Source organism: Heliconius melpomene, chromosome 17, assembly GCF_056956725.1.
Source record: "Heliconius melpomene rosina isolate 202511_hmr_F chromosome 17, ASM5695672v1, whole genome shotgun sequence".
Classification (NCBI taxonomy): domain Eukaryota; kingdom Metazoa; phylum Arthropoda; class Insecta; order Lepidoptera; family Nymphalidae; genus Heliconius; species Heliconius melpomene.
Window position 1 is genome coordinate 9952501 of NC_140405.1, and position 16204 is coordinate 9968704.

Sequence of the window (16204 nt, forward strand, 5' to 3'; positions counted from 1 at the left end):
TTCATATAATATTCAGCAAGGTAGGCATGTATCTAGTGTTAAGACACTCTCTTTCCGCTCAATTTTCGAGATATCGTGTTGAGTGGCGGGACACTACGCAACTTTGGAAGTAACTTTGGTAGTTTGGAAAAATTAATCAATTTCATTTCTATGAAATTGATTAATTTTTCCAAATTGGACTCGAACCCACAATCATCACGTCATATACCTGTGTTATGTTGTCGTTTCAAACATTAATAAAAAAAATATTTTATTTTGTTACAGGTAAATTATGTCAATATTAATTAGTTATTATGAACCTCATCTAAGTTGTGTATTCATAAGATATAAATATTTTTAAGATCCAGAAGATAAAAAGTCGGTGTTTTTTGTATTCAATTTTAACAGACTTCCAAGAAAGGAGGTTATGTGTTTTCCAGATATTATTGAAATCTGAGTAAATCTAATAATCTCTAATCTCTAATCTCTTAATCTTTATTATTTGAGTAAAATGATCTATAGTACTTTTTCATGGCTTTGAATGAACGGATATGTTTTTTAAGGAATATGCAAGTGTAAGGTTTGAACCCGTAACTACAACGACGTTGAAATCTATACTACTTATCTATATGTCACATGAGCCATAATGTCTTCATCTGGCGTGACAAGATGCCTTAGATAAAATCGCGAGTACTCTTACGATTTCCCTCGGAATTATAATAAATATGCCACGCTCTGGCGGCCACGCTCTCCTCGATGACTTAATGTAGTGTTGTGCAATCTGTTATTGTTGTTTTAGCTTATTAATAAAAGAAAACAAGATTTTTAAAGAGAAAATAATTTAAATACCTATATTAATAACTAGCGGCCCGCTCGCGGTTTCAACCGCGTGAACTATGTTATTATTAATTTCTGTCTCCATGACTACGTCCTAGTGACGTCCATGCAAAATTTGAGACTCCTAGCATTTAGTAACGAATGACAAAGACAAATGTCATTAGTAACGAAGTTTCATACAAACTTTTGATCCCAAAAACAACCCCTTAGAAATCGAATATTGCAAATCCCCGTCTTAGCGAGCACCTACTTCCTATAAATAACTCCTATACAACATTTGAGATTTAGATTTAGCTCATGTAGTTTCTGAGATTTCGTGATGAGTGAGTGACCTTTCGATTTTATATATATGGATAAAAAAACTTTTAGTAAAGACGCTATTGAGACTGAAAATGTTAGAAGACGACTGTAACGGGCGAAAATATTATAATTAGTTTCACACATCTCAGGCCCTAGAAATATGATTCTTAAAATAATGTTTTCAAAATAAACATTTGATTTTTTAGAATTTTCATAGAAAATCTTGTAAAGTGATGTGATGTATAAATGTGATGTATAAAGTGATGTATATATGATGTACATATTATAACAAAACTTTTTCGAGAATGAGTTACAGAATATTTTTTCAGCTTAGAAAGTTGAAAATTGGCACAGTCTAAAGGTAGTGTTAGGATCATTAAAAAAGTATTTTCCGAAATTCCTACAAAAATGGAATTTACTACTATTATAAGTAAAATAACTATTGCATTGCGAATTAAATAACCATTACTTTTTAGAAAATCTACGATCGAACATATCATTTATACTAGGTACTAAAGACGCAGTCGTAGCACAGGGACATAAACATGCGACTGTAAACCGACGGTTGTTAGTTCGATTTCTACTCAGGGGGAATGAAGTATTTAACATTTTCATTCACAACACGCACTGCATCCAGAATTTGGCGGAAAGTGAGGAACGGAGTGTCTTCACATGAGGTTCCCAGGTTCTTTCTGTTGATCCTGCTATGAGTGGGATACAGCGTAAAGCTAAAAAACATAAAAAAATAAGATTTTCTCTGCTCCTCAACACGCAATGCATCCAGAATTCGGCGGAAAATGGGGAACGGAGTGTCTTAACACGAGGTTCCCAGGTTCTCTCTGCTTACCCTGCTATGTGTGGGATGGAGCGTAAAGCTAATAAAACATAAATAATTACGTGTACATTATTATAGTGGTTTGGTCCAATTGCAATATATCAAGATCTTCTCTAATGAAGTCGTCTAACGCAACATATCCTTGGAGTTTTATGGCTTCGTATAGATATCCTTTCACTTCATTGAAGATTTTAGATTACTGGTTAGAATTGTAGGATAATGGAGATGGGAACGGAGTGTCTTGAAGCACGACTTTGTATTCATTTTTACGTAAATCGTGTGGACTGACGAGTATTAATTTTTGACAAAGTTATAATTTATCTCCTCTATAGAAGAGAGAGAGAGAGAGATAGAGAGAGAGAGAGAGAGAGAGAGAGAGAGAGAGAGAGAGAGAGAGAGAGTGTAGCTGCTTATGTTTTAATGCTAATGTTTTTTTTTAAATAATACAAAAAATACATTAAATTAATAAATTAAATGTAACACACACAATCATATACATACACACGTTACTATGGCAACGCGTCTTGTACGCCTCACAGTGTCCTTTAGTTAGTATAATTACTACTGCGAAACAAGGATCTAGACATATGGATAATTACAGTCCCTTTCATTTTCATATTTCTCATGTTTGCTATATCGAAGTTGAACAGTATTATTATTTTAATTTTAATTAATACAAATATGTTTCGATTTTAAAGGATACTGTTTTAAATTCCGCTTTAATCTGATTTTAATACGTTTTTTGTTAATAACATTTGTAAAGTTTTAAAATTTGTTGACGGTTTTAAAGACCGTCGTGGCGCAGCGGTACAAAGGTACAGGTGTGACTGTAACACGACGGTTGTGGGTTCGATCCCCACTCGAGGAAGTGAAATATCTATTTACGTTTATATTGCCATTTCTTCGCTCTGGTGTAGAGGCAAAGCGCGGCGTTGAGTTCTGCCAGTCAACACGCAATACCTCCAGAATTCACAGAATTCATTCGTTTACAGTAAAATATTCTAGAATATATTAAATATGTAGTTGGGTAGAATAAAAATGTTGCAGTGTGCATTATCTTTGACATTACCAAGGCTCCGACACTTTCAGTGTATAGCCTTGAGTATTATTCACGCGTTGCAAGTGATGAGAGCGAGCGATTTATTTATCTACGAAAAATATGTTTTTTTTATTTACATATTAAAAAATTAAATATCTTTTTATTTGTTTTGTCTTGTTACCATAGCGAGAAAATTTTAAAAAATAATGTAATTTTTTTGCATATTCTGTTATAAAGTGCCGTTATTACGGTAACTCTCACTGTATCGGTTAGGAGTTAATTTCACTCAAGCTTTTAAAATGTTTTCTTGATCTAATTTAATTAGAATGACTAACATAAAACACGATTAAATATTACTTTTTAAGCAGATTGCTTTTGAGATAATAGTAAAAAGGTAATGTTTATAAATTAGAATTATTGTCCTTTTCTCTTTGGTATTTTAATAATATTTAGAGTAAAAATTTGACATATTGTGCTTTACGTATCTTAGTATTTACGATTATAAATTTACCAAATTATCAGATAACCTATAATATTATACAACTAATTAATTTCTAAAATCATTATTTTTAATAAAAAATCCTACATTTTTCCGGATTAATTTGCATAAACATTTTCGACCTTGTCACTTGAACCAGCCAACTTGTTACACATTTAAGAAGAAAGCCGACAGGTTTAGTATGAAAGTGATATAAAACAACTTTCGCTTCCACAAGCATCCCTTCAAACTTGCTGTACTTATATGGCGTGGTCAGTATTTTTAAAGTACTGCTATATGGTTATATAATGTTAGTGTAGATAGCTAATATGAAATTATAATCAAAATGTATATTCGTATAGATTTTTAACTCGTTTACCTAGACTTTAGTACCAATTTCAAGATTAATTAGGAAAAGAAATTAATATAGAAGCTTAATGTACTGTGCTACAAGGGACCCTAGACTTTTATATCTTACGTTACTTTTAGTTTGATTGAGCTGATGAAAGACAGATGGACAACAAAGAGTTCCTATAAGTGTTTCGTTTTTCCTCTTGAGATACGAAACCCTAAAAATGTAATAAAGGTACACATATGTATTGGATTTTTTTATTCATATTAATCAGTTCTAAATAAAAAAATATATTTTTTTATTTTTCCTTGTGTACGTGACCCATAGCGCATATACTCGTAGAGGAAGCAAATTGTTTATTAAATAGTTATATTCAGATCATGGCTAAATATTATGTAGAATTTTATTGATATTTATATTAAACTTTGCTTTAAGCAAGTTACAAGTAACATTTATTATATTTAAGACTTTTTTTTTTTTTTTTTCTGACTTGAAGTTAATGCTGTTAGCCCTATTGGCCTTTACAGCGACACCGGGGGGGTAGGGCAGAGGGTACTCTAGCCCTGAAAATATGCAGGCACTGTGTGGCTGCCTGTGGGGAGTGCCGACGACGCAAGGGCGCCCCCTGCGGGGCTCGAACCTCGGCTTGCGGTCGTCGAGCGGACTGGGAGTTATATATTTAAGACCTCTTATTAACTTTAAATACAATTAAAACAAAATATTTCTATGGTAATAAGCCAAAGCGCGGCGTTGAGTCCCCCCACCCAACACGCAATGCTCGCACCCACGAGAACTCGATGGAAAGTGGGGAAAGGAAATGTCTTAATGAAAACAGAGTGCCTTTAGACTAGGTTCCTAGGCACCCACCTTGCTACGTGCGAGATATAACGTAAAGCTAAAAAAAATTAAAAAATACTCAAATTAAATTTCTTACAAAAAATTAATAGAGCTTTTTAAAATTATAATCGTATGAGGCCCAGGTTCGGCCTCGTATATAGCACTGTTCTTATTTTTAGGCTGGAACACCCACATTTCACATACTTATTACACAGTTAGTTTTGTAAGTTTCATATACACGCGTCATACTGGCATATGACCGTAAAATTCATCGTTTGGAAAAAAACAATACTTTCTTTATGAAGTAACATTAAAATTCTCATGATTCATAGTCATGCAAATTAAACATGATTTTACGCGAAACGCGAGTGTATTTTTAATTACATTTTTTTTTGTTTACATGCTGTTTAGTGTATTTTTATTTTTCATCTTTTATTATTATGTAACGAGCGTTAAGGTTGCGTCGTTGCCTTTTTCTTTAATGGAAATGTCATCAATATTGTTTAAAGAATTCATTTCTTTTGTCTAGATAAATGTCAAACGAGGACATAATATAAAAATGCATTCTACGTAAAAATTACTTGTCGAAATATCTAATATGTAAGCTTTTATTAGTATTATTGGTATTTACCTTACATTTGTAGGTTTATTTTCCAACTCTGCTTCGATTAGGACCACTCAGGAACTTAAGAGGCCATTATTAAAATATATTTCTTGTAGAAGTGTGTTTCCATGAAGATTTCTACTGAGAAAACTGCTTCGATCTCCATTTGGAAAAGTGAATTATTGTTATTTCTTTAAGCGTAGAACGTATTTTTTTTCGTACTGGGTTCTATCTGCTTACTCTACTGAAAGCAGGGTAAAGCGTGAAGGTGGAAAAAAAGCCGTGAAAATTCTAACTACTTTAATTTTTCCCTCTTGTTAAATACGGAACAAATCATTCGGGGGATAAGCTCAAATTAGTTGGTTCAAGATGTAAATTAATAATAGAACCTCCATTAAGTTTCACGTAATATAATAAATTTTATATAATTTAGTTGTGCAATACAGGCTAGGTGATCGGTAACGGTCTTGATTGATTTCTCAGCGTATGTAGGTTTGTATGTATGTATGTGTATGAACGTTCGCGTTTAGTCACGAACTAGAGCGGCAATGTAATCTTTTCATGATGTTTGGTCCGGCTAGATGATAGGGAAATCTAATTTAATAATTAACTGTAATAAAAGTTTTTGCAGAAGTTCTAAAATTGAAGGAAAACTCTAAAATGGAATCTGAGCAGCCTCTCTACAGATATATTCATATCCACATACTGTATTTATGTTGTGTACTGTAATTAGTACTAAAAGTCTAGATTTACTTATATATCTGAAATATTTAGATCTCTTTACTATATTCATATTTAAGTTGATTCAAAGTCACGATTGTATTGCGTTAAACGATATGTCCAATGTTTTTTTCTTATACATGTATGTACATACGGATTGCGTGCTAACGATTAGACGTGCAATATTAAAAGAAAATCGAATTTAAATATTTAGATTGGTTTTGTTTTTATTAACATCATATGTATTTTACTAATAAAATGGCATTTGCTATATAAAAATTGAATAACATACATATTACGTAAATAAAAGATCTATTTATCTTAAAGTAAAATAAGCACATTTTTACATAATATGTATTATGTATTTCACGCAGTACCCGCAGATAGCAAGGTAGGCATAGGAACTTGGGAACATAGAGTTAAGATATGTTCTCGATTTTACGCTGAATTTTGGAGGCATTGCAAGTTGAGTGGCGGAATTGAACGCCGCGTTTAGCCCAATTTTTCGGAAACTAACGAGTTATTGTTTGAGCTCAACGCCGCGCTTATCATTTTAAAGATTTCTGCAGTAAACATTATTAGAGTAATACAATTTTACAATACAATTTGTTACACTGTCAGCAAAATACGTGCACTTAATAAATTACTTATCGGCCATTACAATCGATATTTATCAAATGTTCAAGTACCTAAGGTTGATTGAATATAAATTGATATTTCCTTCTAATTGTAACGAATTTGTGTTTGGTTATGGTTCTAAACGCGTAATGCATATATATAATTTAGCTATTACTACCTAATAAAGCTTCACGCTTTGTCAATACTTGTTGGGTTGTGGAAATGGGTGGTGGAATTTAACGCCGCAGTTTGTATGATCATAGCGGGAGAATGAATAGTTCATTCTAATGTGGGAAGAACCCACTATCATCGCATTTTTGATCAAATACTTCCACTGCGGCTCGTAGGATAAACATTATTTAAAATTACCTCTATATTTATTATATATTTTTTAATATAATGAGGATTAATGAATTATATTTTTTTTAGCTTCACTCTGTACTTACCCCGTATATAGAGGGAACCTAGTGTTGAGTCATTCTATTCCTCATTTTCTGTGAAAAAAGGATGTTGATTGGCGGAATAGAACGAAAAACTGTCGCTCTTACAGTCAGATGCTATTCCACTACGCCACAACGACCTCTAAACGAATTAATGTTATTGTTCAATCAATATAAATATTACAAATGTACTATACTTATGTTTTAACGACAACTATTAAATTTTGTAGTACATTTCGATTGACACACTTAATAAAATTATTTCTAGACCTTATTATTATTCAATTCATATTTTCCAAGACTTCAAGTACCAGATGGTCGTTATTTCCGTTTTTACTTTAAAAATAGTTAAAATTGTTAATAAATTTCGAACTTCATTCAGATTGTTGGGTTCTTTCATTTATCTTATAATGTCTCAAGTTAAACGTGGAAAGTGACGGTAAGTGAACAACTTCAAGTGCATTTGGCCGGATATATCTAATGACAAAATAAAAGTAATTTGCTCGAAATCCAAAGCTTTATCGATTTTTAATTATTAAATTTATGATACTGGATCATATAACACTACCTTTGTTCAATAAATTTAAAAGTGCTATGTTGAAATTTGTGTTGAAAGTGGGGGAAACGGAGTATCTTAACACTCTTATCTAAAAAAAATTCTAAACTTTGTAAGTGATTTAGTAGTTATGATTAGTTTTGAAGATTTATTGACTCCTATACTTTTTTAAAAATTCAACATCCGGTTCACGTTAATTGTGAAATTTCGATCGCGTTGTGTAGATAAAGTTATATATAATAATACCTTGACAAGAACAAAGGTTAATATCAGCCGTGAGGGTGAAAGGCGAGCAAGGACACGCTAGTGTGACAATATAGTACAGTAATTATAACTATTATGGGAATAATTGCTCAGCTATGTTAGAATAAACTGTTTTTTATAGTTAATTATTATATTATTACATATATATTTAATTATTATAAAAGCTATAAATCAAGGTGGTAATTGTATGATTGTTTCCCATGTTGCTTAATTTTTTATTCTTTTTTTAGTATGTGTTTTTAAGTATTAAAAAATATATATTAAAATATTTTGTTTTATATAATTTTATAGCAAGATTTGAAAAAAAAAATGATAATATATAAAATAAAGATAACATATATCAGTTATATTATTTAAAATTTATGTCGATTTTCCTTTTAGTGTCCACCCTACATATAACATGAAGGCTTGTGGTCAGCTCAGCAAGTGTTATTGCTAGTTATACAACAAGATAAAACTAAGTCTAGTTGTGTAGATCTAAAGCCGAGACATATAAAATAAATAGATATAAGTCTAAGGCCTTCATAGCGCAGCGGCATAGTTTCAAACTACGTGATCGTGGGTTCGATTCCCACTCGGGTGAATAAAGTATCCATATGAGAATATGCAACAATCGGTTTCGTGCAGTTACGCATCGTCTTTATTGGCAAAATGATCACACATCTTTAAATTGAACTAAAATAAGTAGCTAAGAATGATGCAGATAGCCTAGAGTTGAGCTCTTCGTTCTCTTTGGCCACCAGGAATACTTGTGCCATGTGGCTTATTTATATAATTAAAATTATAGCTATTACAAGCTATATATTTTACATAAAATAAAAATTCGGTGGACAAGTACTTTTGGTGTTATAAAGCAATTCAGCCCACTCCATCTGAAACGACTGCCAATTTTGGAATGACACCAATTGCAATATAATTTCGCTATAGATAGGTACATCCTGTAGAGACAACTTATATTAAGTTTTTAGTTTATTTTATTTTTATACGTTGTAAATAAGTAAAATATAAATACTGAATTAAGAATATTAATGACTTTATACAATTATTTTTTCGTTTTACTTCTAAATTCATTATTATTGTGATTGATTTCAGAGACAATAAGCGACAATGTTAAGCGAGATAATTGTGAGTTCGATTCCCACTCGAAGGAATTATTTTTGTTTCTCTACTTTGTTTCGCGGTGTTCATTTCCTTCACTGTACACACAATATTGTCTCTACGTGCTATGTTATATGTGAAAAAAAATATATAAAAAAAATAATATAAATATAAGGAGGCTTTCTATTTTATGGTTGTTCTAGTCTTTTTATACATAAATAGATCATTCTAGAGTTCGTTCTAGAGTTAGAGTTCATTACATGTTGATTGGCGAATTGACGATTGAACTCTAGTCAGAGCCAGAGCGAGAAAATGAAAATATTAAATATAGAGTAAGAATCGAACCCACGACCTTATTTCCACAAATATATACACACTATGTACTATTTTAAATTTTTTTAATTTCATATTACATATCAACATAATGATAAGATAATCATTATGGGAATTTGCGGTCCGCAGTTGAAATATGCTAAGATATATTTAAGTACTAAAACATTAACTACGGATTGCGTTACGAGTCGACTGCGTTTGCAAATCATTTGTCCTAATGAGACTGGTTTCAACATATTTTATGTCAATACAAAATAATTATGTAAAACAGTTTTATATTCATATGTAATAAAGGGAATCAAATAGTTTTAAGGCTATTATCTATTAATTATTTTCATTTCGTTGCTCTGGTAATAAGATAAGTCGCGGCGTTGAGTTCTGCAAGTCGAGAACGAAGTTTTCGTTACTTAATTATTATTTAATATAAAGCTGAAATATCTAAGCAGGATAAGCATATCAAAACTGCCGAAGCTTCTAATCTAATGATTTTGACCAAGATTGAATTATCTTTTATGAAAAAAGGGCTAGAGAGAAAAAATATGTGTTAGGGACCCTCTAGAATAATTCTAGCCCTTACAATAATAGTGTTATTTATACTCGTATATAAGTTACCGATTATTCTTTGGTATGAAGGTTCTCGGTCCTTGGGAGTTTAGAAAAGCACAAAGGCAGATTTTTTTAATTTTTTTACAGCAACGAGAAAACCTGGAGTTTATAGTCCATACTAACAAAGTTACCGGTACAACTTGTAACATAATTACTTTGAAATTAACTATTAAAACTTTGAACGCACCAGATAAATAAGTAAGGTAAGTAATAAAAAATTAAGTCGTGCTATTACGTAGTACATGGCTTGAATTAATTAATAATGAAAGGAACTTGAGCGATATTTATTTGTTTTATGAATGAGTAACTATTCTCAATATGTCGGGTGTATTATTATAATGATTCATTTGTCACCCTTTTCTATATCCGCTACTATACGGTCGGTACGGAAAAAATATTATTAGCATTTATATGACTTTTTAGAATCATTTGATAATAAACAAATTAAAGACTAAATTTTTCTTACTGTTTTCGCCACTTCAAATTTGACAATTATTTATATTAGGTCAGAGTATGAGTGCATTATATAATTGGTCTTATGCTTAAAATCATTTGAAAAAAGTATAGAAAAACCTTAAAAAAATATAGAATACAATGTATTCTAAATATATAAGTTTACTATTTACTATGTCTATTAATAGAATTTCTATTGTTAGTTATAAGTTATAACAAATATAAGTTTTATAACAATGAACATTAGCGATTAAGGTCGACTTACAAAATTATATCGTGACTTATTTCTCGTGACATGAACCGCACTAGCCCTAATATTGTATAGACCATCGAGCTGGTATATTAAAGACTAGCGGACGCGCGCAGCTTCGCTTGCTTATTGCTTAGGGGTGAATTCTAATAAACTTTGAAACACGTGTTCAATAAAATATTTTTAAGAGTCTCAATTCCAAATTTTATAAAAATCGGTGGCGATTTAAAGATTTTTCTATATAAACTTTCAACCCCTTATTTACACCCCTAGGGGATGAATTAAAATAAGCCATGAAACTTATGTTCAATGAAATATTTTTAAGAGTCTCTAAGTTTCGATTTTTATAAAAAACGGTGGCGATTTAAAGATTTTTCCATACTAACTTTCAACCCCTTATTTCAACCCCTAGGGGGAGAATTCTAGAAAACTATGAAACACATGTTCAATTAAATATTTTTAAAAATCTAAATTTCAAATTTTATAAAAATCGGTGCCGATTTAATTTTTTTTCCATACAAACTTTGAACCCCTATTTCACCCCTTTAGGGTAAAAATTTTTCAAAATCCCTTCTTAGTGGATGTCCTGATTACGAAAGTAAACTTTTGTCCAAATTTAACATTTCTATCATTAGCGGTTACGGCTGTGCGTGCGTCTTACCTCAGTCAGTGAGGACAAGTCCTTTTATATATATAGATAATATATTTTTATTGTAAAAATAGAGATTAATATACGTAAAATTTAAAATTAATGTTGAATTATAATTTTTTGAGATAGGTTTGACGCAGACGCAGCGATGGCTGGATGAGAACAGAGAGTCTTTAATCTATATTCTCCTAGCCAATGCGGAATAGAAGAAAAGTTTATTGAAGTACTATAATATAATTCATCCGTTAAATTTCTATATACCCACGAGTTTATCAAATGCTGTTATAGTTATAAATTACAAAAAACTATATAAGTTATAAATAACTAATATATTTTTTGTCTTCACACTGTATTGCCCATATATCACGGTAGATAGAGGGAACGTAACGATAGGGCACTCCGTTTCGAGATATTGCACGTTGAGTAGCGGAACTCAACGCTGAATTTTATAATATGTTGTTACCAAAGCGAGGATGTGAAAATATTTAATTTCACCACGTAGAACTCACAACCGCTAGGTTTACAGTCAAACACACTGTTCCACACACCGCTGTGTGGAACAGTGTCCTCAAATAAATCAATGTAAAGTGCAATTGATAAGTTAAATTAATATATATTATAGTCATTGCCTTTTAACGGTCATCTTTAGATTTTTATTTGCATAACGTCCTCAGACATTAAATAGTAAAAGTTTTATTACAGTCTTTACATAAGTATGATAAATAAGCGTTCAATTTGTAATGCCTGTTTAAAAAGAGCATTGGGTTATTAAAATAGAAGTAGTTATTGCATATCTAGGTATTAAGAACTGATTGAAAGATTTGCATATTAATATAAATAAAGCGCATATTTTTTTTCTATTATTGAATTTTTTCACGTTCACGTTGTCTTTCCACATGGGCAAAAGTTCTTAATTTCAATTATAAAACTATCGAGGCCGGCATCGGTTGTGAGTTCTATTCCTTCTTGGGGAAATTAAATATTAAATATTTTAATTTTCTCGCTGTGGTAACTACGCAAAGCGTAGCGTTGAGTTCCGCCACTTAACACCGCGCTACTGTGGCTTAAGTGCAAACCTCTGGAAGTCACGATTATGTTATTGTAAATTATTTTTTCTTTTTCTTTTCTTTTTAAATATAAATTAAGAAATGTTTTACTTATGAATATTATCTATCTATATATTTATGATTATTACTTTATCTAAATAATTTCACAGAAAATAAGTATAATACCTACCTATTTATCATCTTACATTGTATAATAATATAGGTACAGTTTCTACAATTTACTCATTTATGAAATTATAGTGTTATAAAACGCAATGCCAATAATAGCTCAGGTTCCTTTAAGCAACGTAGGTCTTATATCAGTAGGTCATTAAAATCAAATCAAAAGCCAAGACCCATACAAACACTATTAATACGTTTATTAATATTTAAATATATACTTGTAACTGGGCTATGTAAATATTTGACCTCGAACTCGAAAACCTACTAATCCTTATATTAAATGTTACTTTTTGTATTAACTTCGTATTTTCGAGTCGACGGCGTTGGGTTCCGCTACTCAAAATACATTTTTCTTACGACAAACACATTAGTCTTAAGTCAAATGTATTAGAGTGCAAAGTCCTTTTCTTCCTAGCATTAATCCCGGCTATTACCAGGGTCTGCCTTCCTACTCAATCTACTCCACTTTGCACGGTCTTTTGCGTCCTCGGTGGTTAGACCATTGGCTCTCATGTCCTGCATCACGACATCCAACCATCGCTTCCATGGGCGTCCGGGAGGTCGCGCTCCAAGAACTGGTATAGCAAGGCACTTGGCACTATAAGCGGTTAAGCTGAAAAAAAACTATTTTCAAGATTAGTAAGTTATAGATGGAAAAAATCTTTAATTTAGCCCATATAGCCTAACTAAGTCTATACATAAATCTTTCCCATATAAATGGACTATAAAATACTAATAAGATTTTTTAATGGACAAGATATTCCTGAGACTAGTACTTTCAATCAAACAAACTGTTCAACTATATTATTTAGTATATAGATTACGGTAGAATATATTGCGGGTGTGCTTAAGTCTAAAGTCAGACCTTAGTTGATCTAGTTTAGTATTTAACAAGCTGTCATACGTTCCTACAACGACCTTTGATTTCGAGCGGGATAAATATTCAGTACATTCACTTTTTGCTTGACCCTTTAGAAAACGGAACTGAAAAAAAAATGTTATTTTTAACCGTGTGTTACGATATTATGTGTTCAATAATATTAATTTAAAAATTTATAGATCTTTATAATATTTAATATATGTTTTTACATTATTGTAATAAGCATGTACCTTATGTAAGGCCAAGCGGGTATCTTCTTTTTGTGAGCCATTTTGTTCTCTTTTTTTTCGTTTCGTATATAGCAAGGTAGAATTAACAGGAAGAATCAACATGTTAAAACACTCCGATCCCCATTTTCCATCCAATTCTCACAACATTTCAGTGTGTTTATGTCAATGTGTTTATAACCAGAGCGAGGAAATTAAAATAGTTCAGAAAATAATATTTAACCCGGAGTGAGAATCGAAATCACAACCGTCGCGTCTACAGTCAGACGCGACGAAATAGAAATCTTCCACAAGTCAAAAACATATTCCCGTTAGTATAAGTACTACAGTTATTAAAATTCAAACTCTAGGTGATATACCTAATCCAGAAGTAATTAAATGTATCTGGATACCAATATATACAAGTAGTTTGTAAATCTAATACTATATGCGAAGAATACGATATCTATCAGTTGGGCCACTGCCACTGGTCACAACACTATAATGTTTATTTTTTATTGTGAATATTTTAAAGATCATAAAATGATTTTTTTTTTTGTAGATCTTTCTAATATATCTAATCTATGACACTTATATTTATACTATAAATAGTAAGTAGTTTGGAAGTGAGAATGACAGAAAAAATCATTGACAATAATATTCATATATTCTAGTATATGCTCCTTGATTAATATTGGCGTATATTTTTTTAAAAAGATAACCATAATTATAAGAGTAAATTTAGTATACAAATACTATGGAAAGCAAATATATATAACTAAGCATTATGTGACGCTAATTTGGTGGCCAGCCGCCATTTTTTTGCCCTGTTGAAACTGTTGATTCGGTACAATGAATTCAGCAAAGCGCCTTCATGTATGAAATTGGTATTTGGTACTTGTGGAGACTAATATGTGTAATTTTAAATGGTGACTAATTATTATAGTAAATATTTTTATGTTTAGTTTAGTTAAGAGAATTATTCGTAAATTTAAAGTTTGACAAAATGTAGAATAAGAATTTTTCTTTCCTGAAATTATTTGTTTGCGTTTCTGTATTTTTTTTCTCTTCGTCAATTCAGTAGAATAATTTCAAGATAGTCTTTTTGGAGGTTAGAAAATACAAGCTATTGTAGCGTGTATTTTCAAAATTTGATTAAAGTTATTTATTATTCATTTTTAATTTGAATATTTTAAATATAATATCAAGGCAAAATAAGGAAAATCATAATTCATTCTTACATGCTTTTACAATTTTTATCTTTGAATGCCTAAGTAACCCTTCCTAGTATTGTGTAGCGTACATAAAGCACTTTCATTGTAAAAGTACATTGCCTTTAGAGATGCACTTATAGATTTCATAAATAGTCATTATTTTAAATTTGTGTGCATTCTGTAACGATTGTACTTATTTCAATTTCAGATAGAGATACGAGTATTATAATAATATGTGTGTAGATATGTGTTTTTATTTATGTCTTTATTATTTTATATTTAAGATATAAATCGTTTATAAAAATCAATAAATATTGCAATTATTAAGATCATATGTTTTTTCTTTACAGGTGGAAGGAGTTTCACGAGTCAGCAGGCGACATCCTAGCTCTATTAAAACTTCTACAACTATAGAATCTGAAAATGCTTCACCTTCACTTAGAACTAGAACTTCGAGAAGACGAGAAGAAACTGCACCACGTGATATCTCAAGAACCAGAAGTAGAAGCAGATCTTCTGATGTCACGGCTTCTACTACAGAAACATTACCATTCCAATCTGAACGAAATGAACGATTTGATTCGAAAAGGCAAAATAGCCGAACACATAGCAGGCAAACAATTATTAACGAAGAAAATTTTGATACTACCATAAACAGAGATACTCAATCAAGAAGTAGATCCCGGCAAGTTACTAGACGTGTAACATCACAATCAACAACAACTCCAGTACCTATGTCTATTTCTTCTCCTAGTACAAGTAGAAAAGAATTTACGGAATCTGCTTTCAATGATTTTTCTAAAACTATGCCTAAGGAAGTGACTGACCCAAATAGTCAATTTAGAAGGAGAAGTTCTACTGAACGTGTAATTGAACCAACTACAACACGAACGCGAAATCGTATTAACACGCGGACAAATATTCGAACGCTAGATTTAGAAGTTTCAGGAACAGCCAACGCATTAACGACGGCTTTTAAAGAACCTACAACAGCTAAAACGAATGACCTTAGAAACTCAAGAAAGTTAAGATATAAAACCAGACAGTCTGAAGTAGATTCGAATTTAACAGGTGAAGGCTTATCAGTGCCTACTGAAGTAAAATCTAGTCAAATCGGAGAAAATATTACTAGTCAAACTGGATCAAAATCTGTATCACCGTCAACCACAGAGAAAATTGTTAAACAAACAACTGAAAGACTATCCAAAACTAGTACTATAAAAACAACAAAAGTTGTAAAAAGACCAATCCCTCGAGGCAAAGTAAAAGCACCTATACTCACAGGCAAGCCCAAAGTCTCAGAAGAAGTTCATGAAGATGATAACTATCCTGAAACTTTTAAAGCTTTAATTCAAGCTAAAAATGCATCGGTGAGTAGAATAGGTTGAATCATGTACGTTTAATCATAAATATCACTCATATTAATA

The 16204-nt window shown here is 31.3% G+C and overlaps 2 protein-coding genes across 12 annotated transcripts in view; one reads left to right on the plus strand and one right to left on the minus strand.

Annotated features, from left to right (window-relative positions):
- Positions 1-16204, minus strand: part of LOC146530220 (proton-coupled amino acid transporter-like protein acs) — a 184050-nt gene that overhangs the window by 69078 nt on the left and 98768 nt on the right. The window lies entirely within an intron of this gene.
- Positions 1-16204, plus strand: part of LOC146530221 (uncharacterized) — an 89675-nt gene that overhangs the window by 60421 nt on the left and 13050 nt on the right. For all 11 annotated transcript variants that reach the window (XM_085201146.1, XM_085201134.1, XM_085201137.1 and 8 more), the window contains exon 4: positions 15128-16147. In XM_085201146.1, coding sequence (XP_085057272.1) covers positions 15128-16147 — 1020 coding nt within the window. The remainder of the gene's footprint in view (positions 1-15127; positions 16148-16204) is intronic.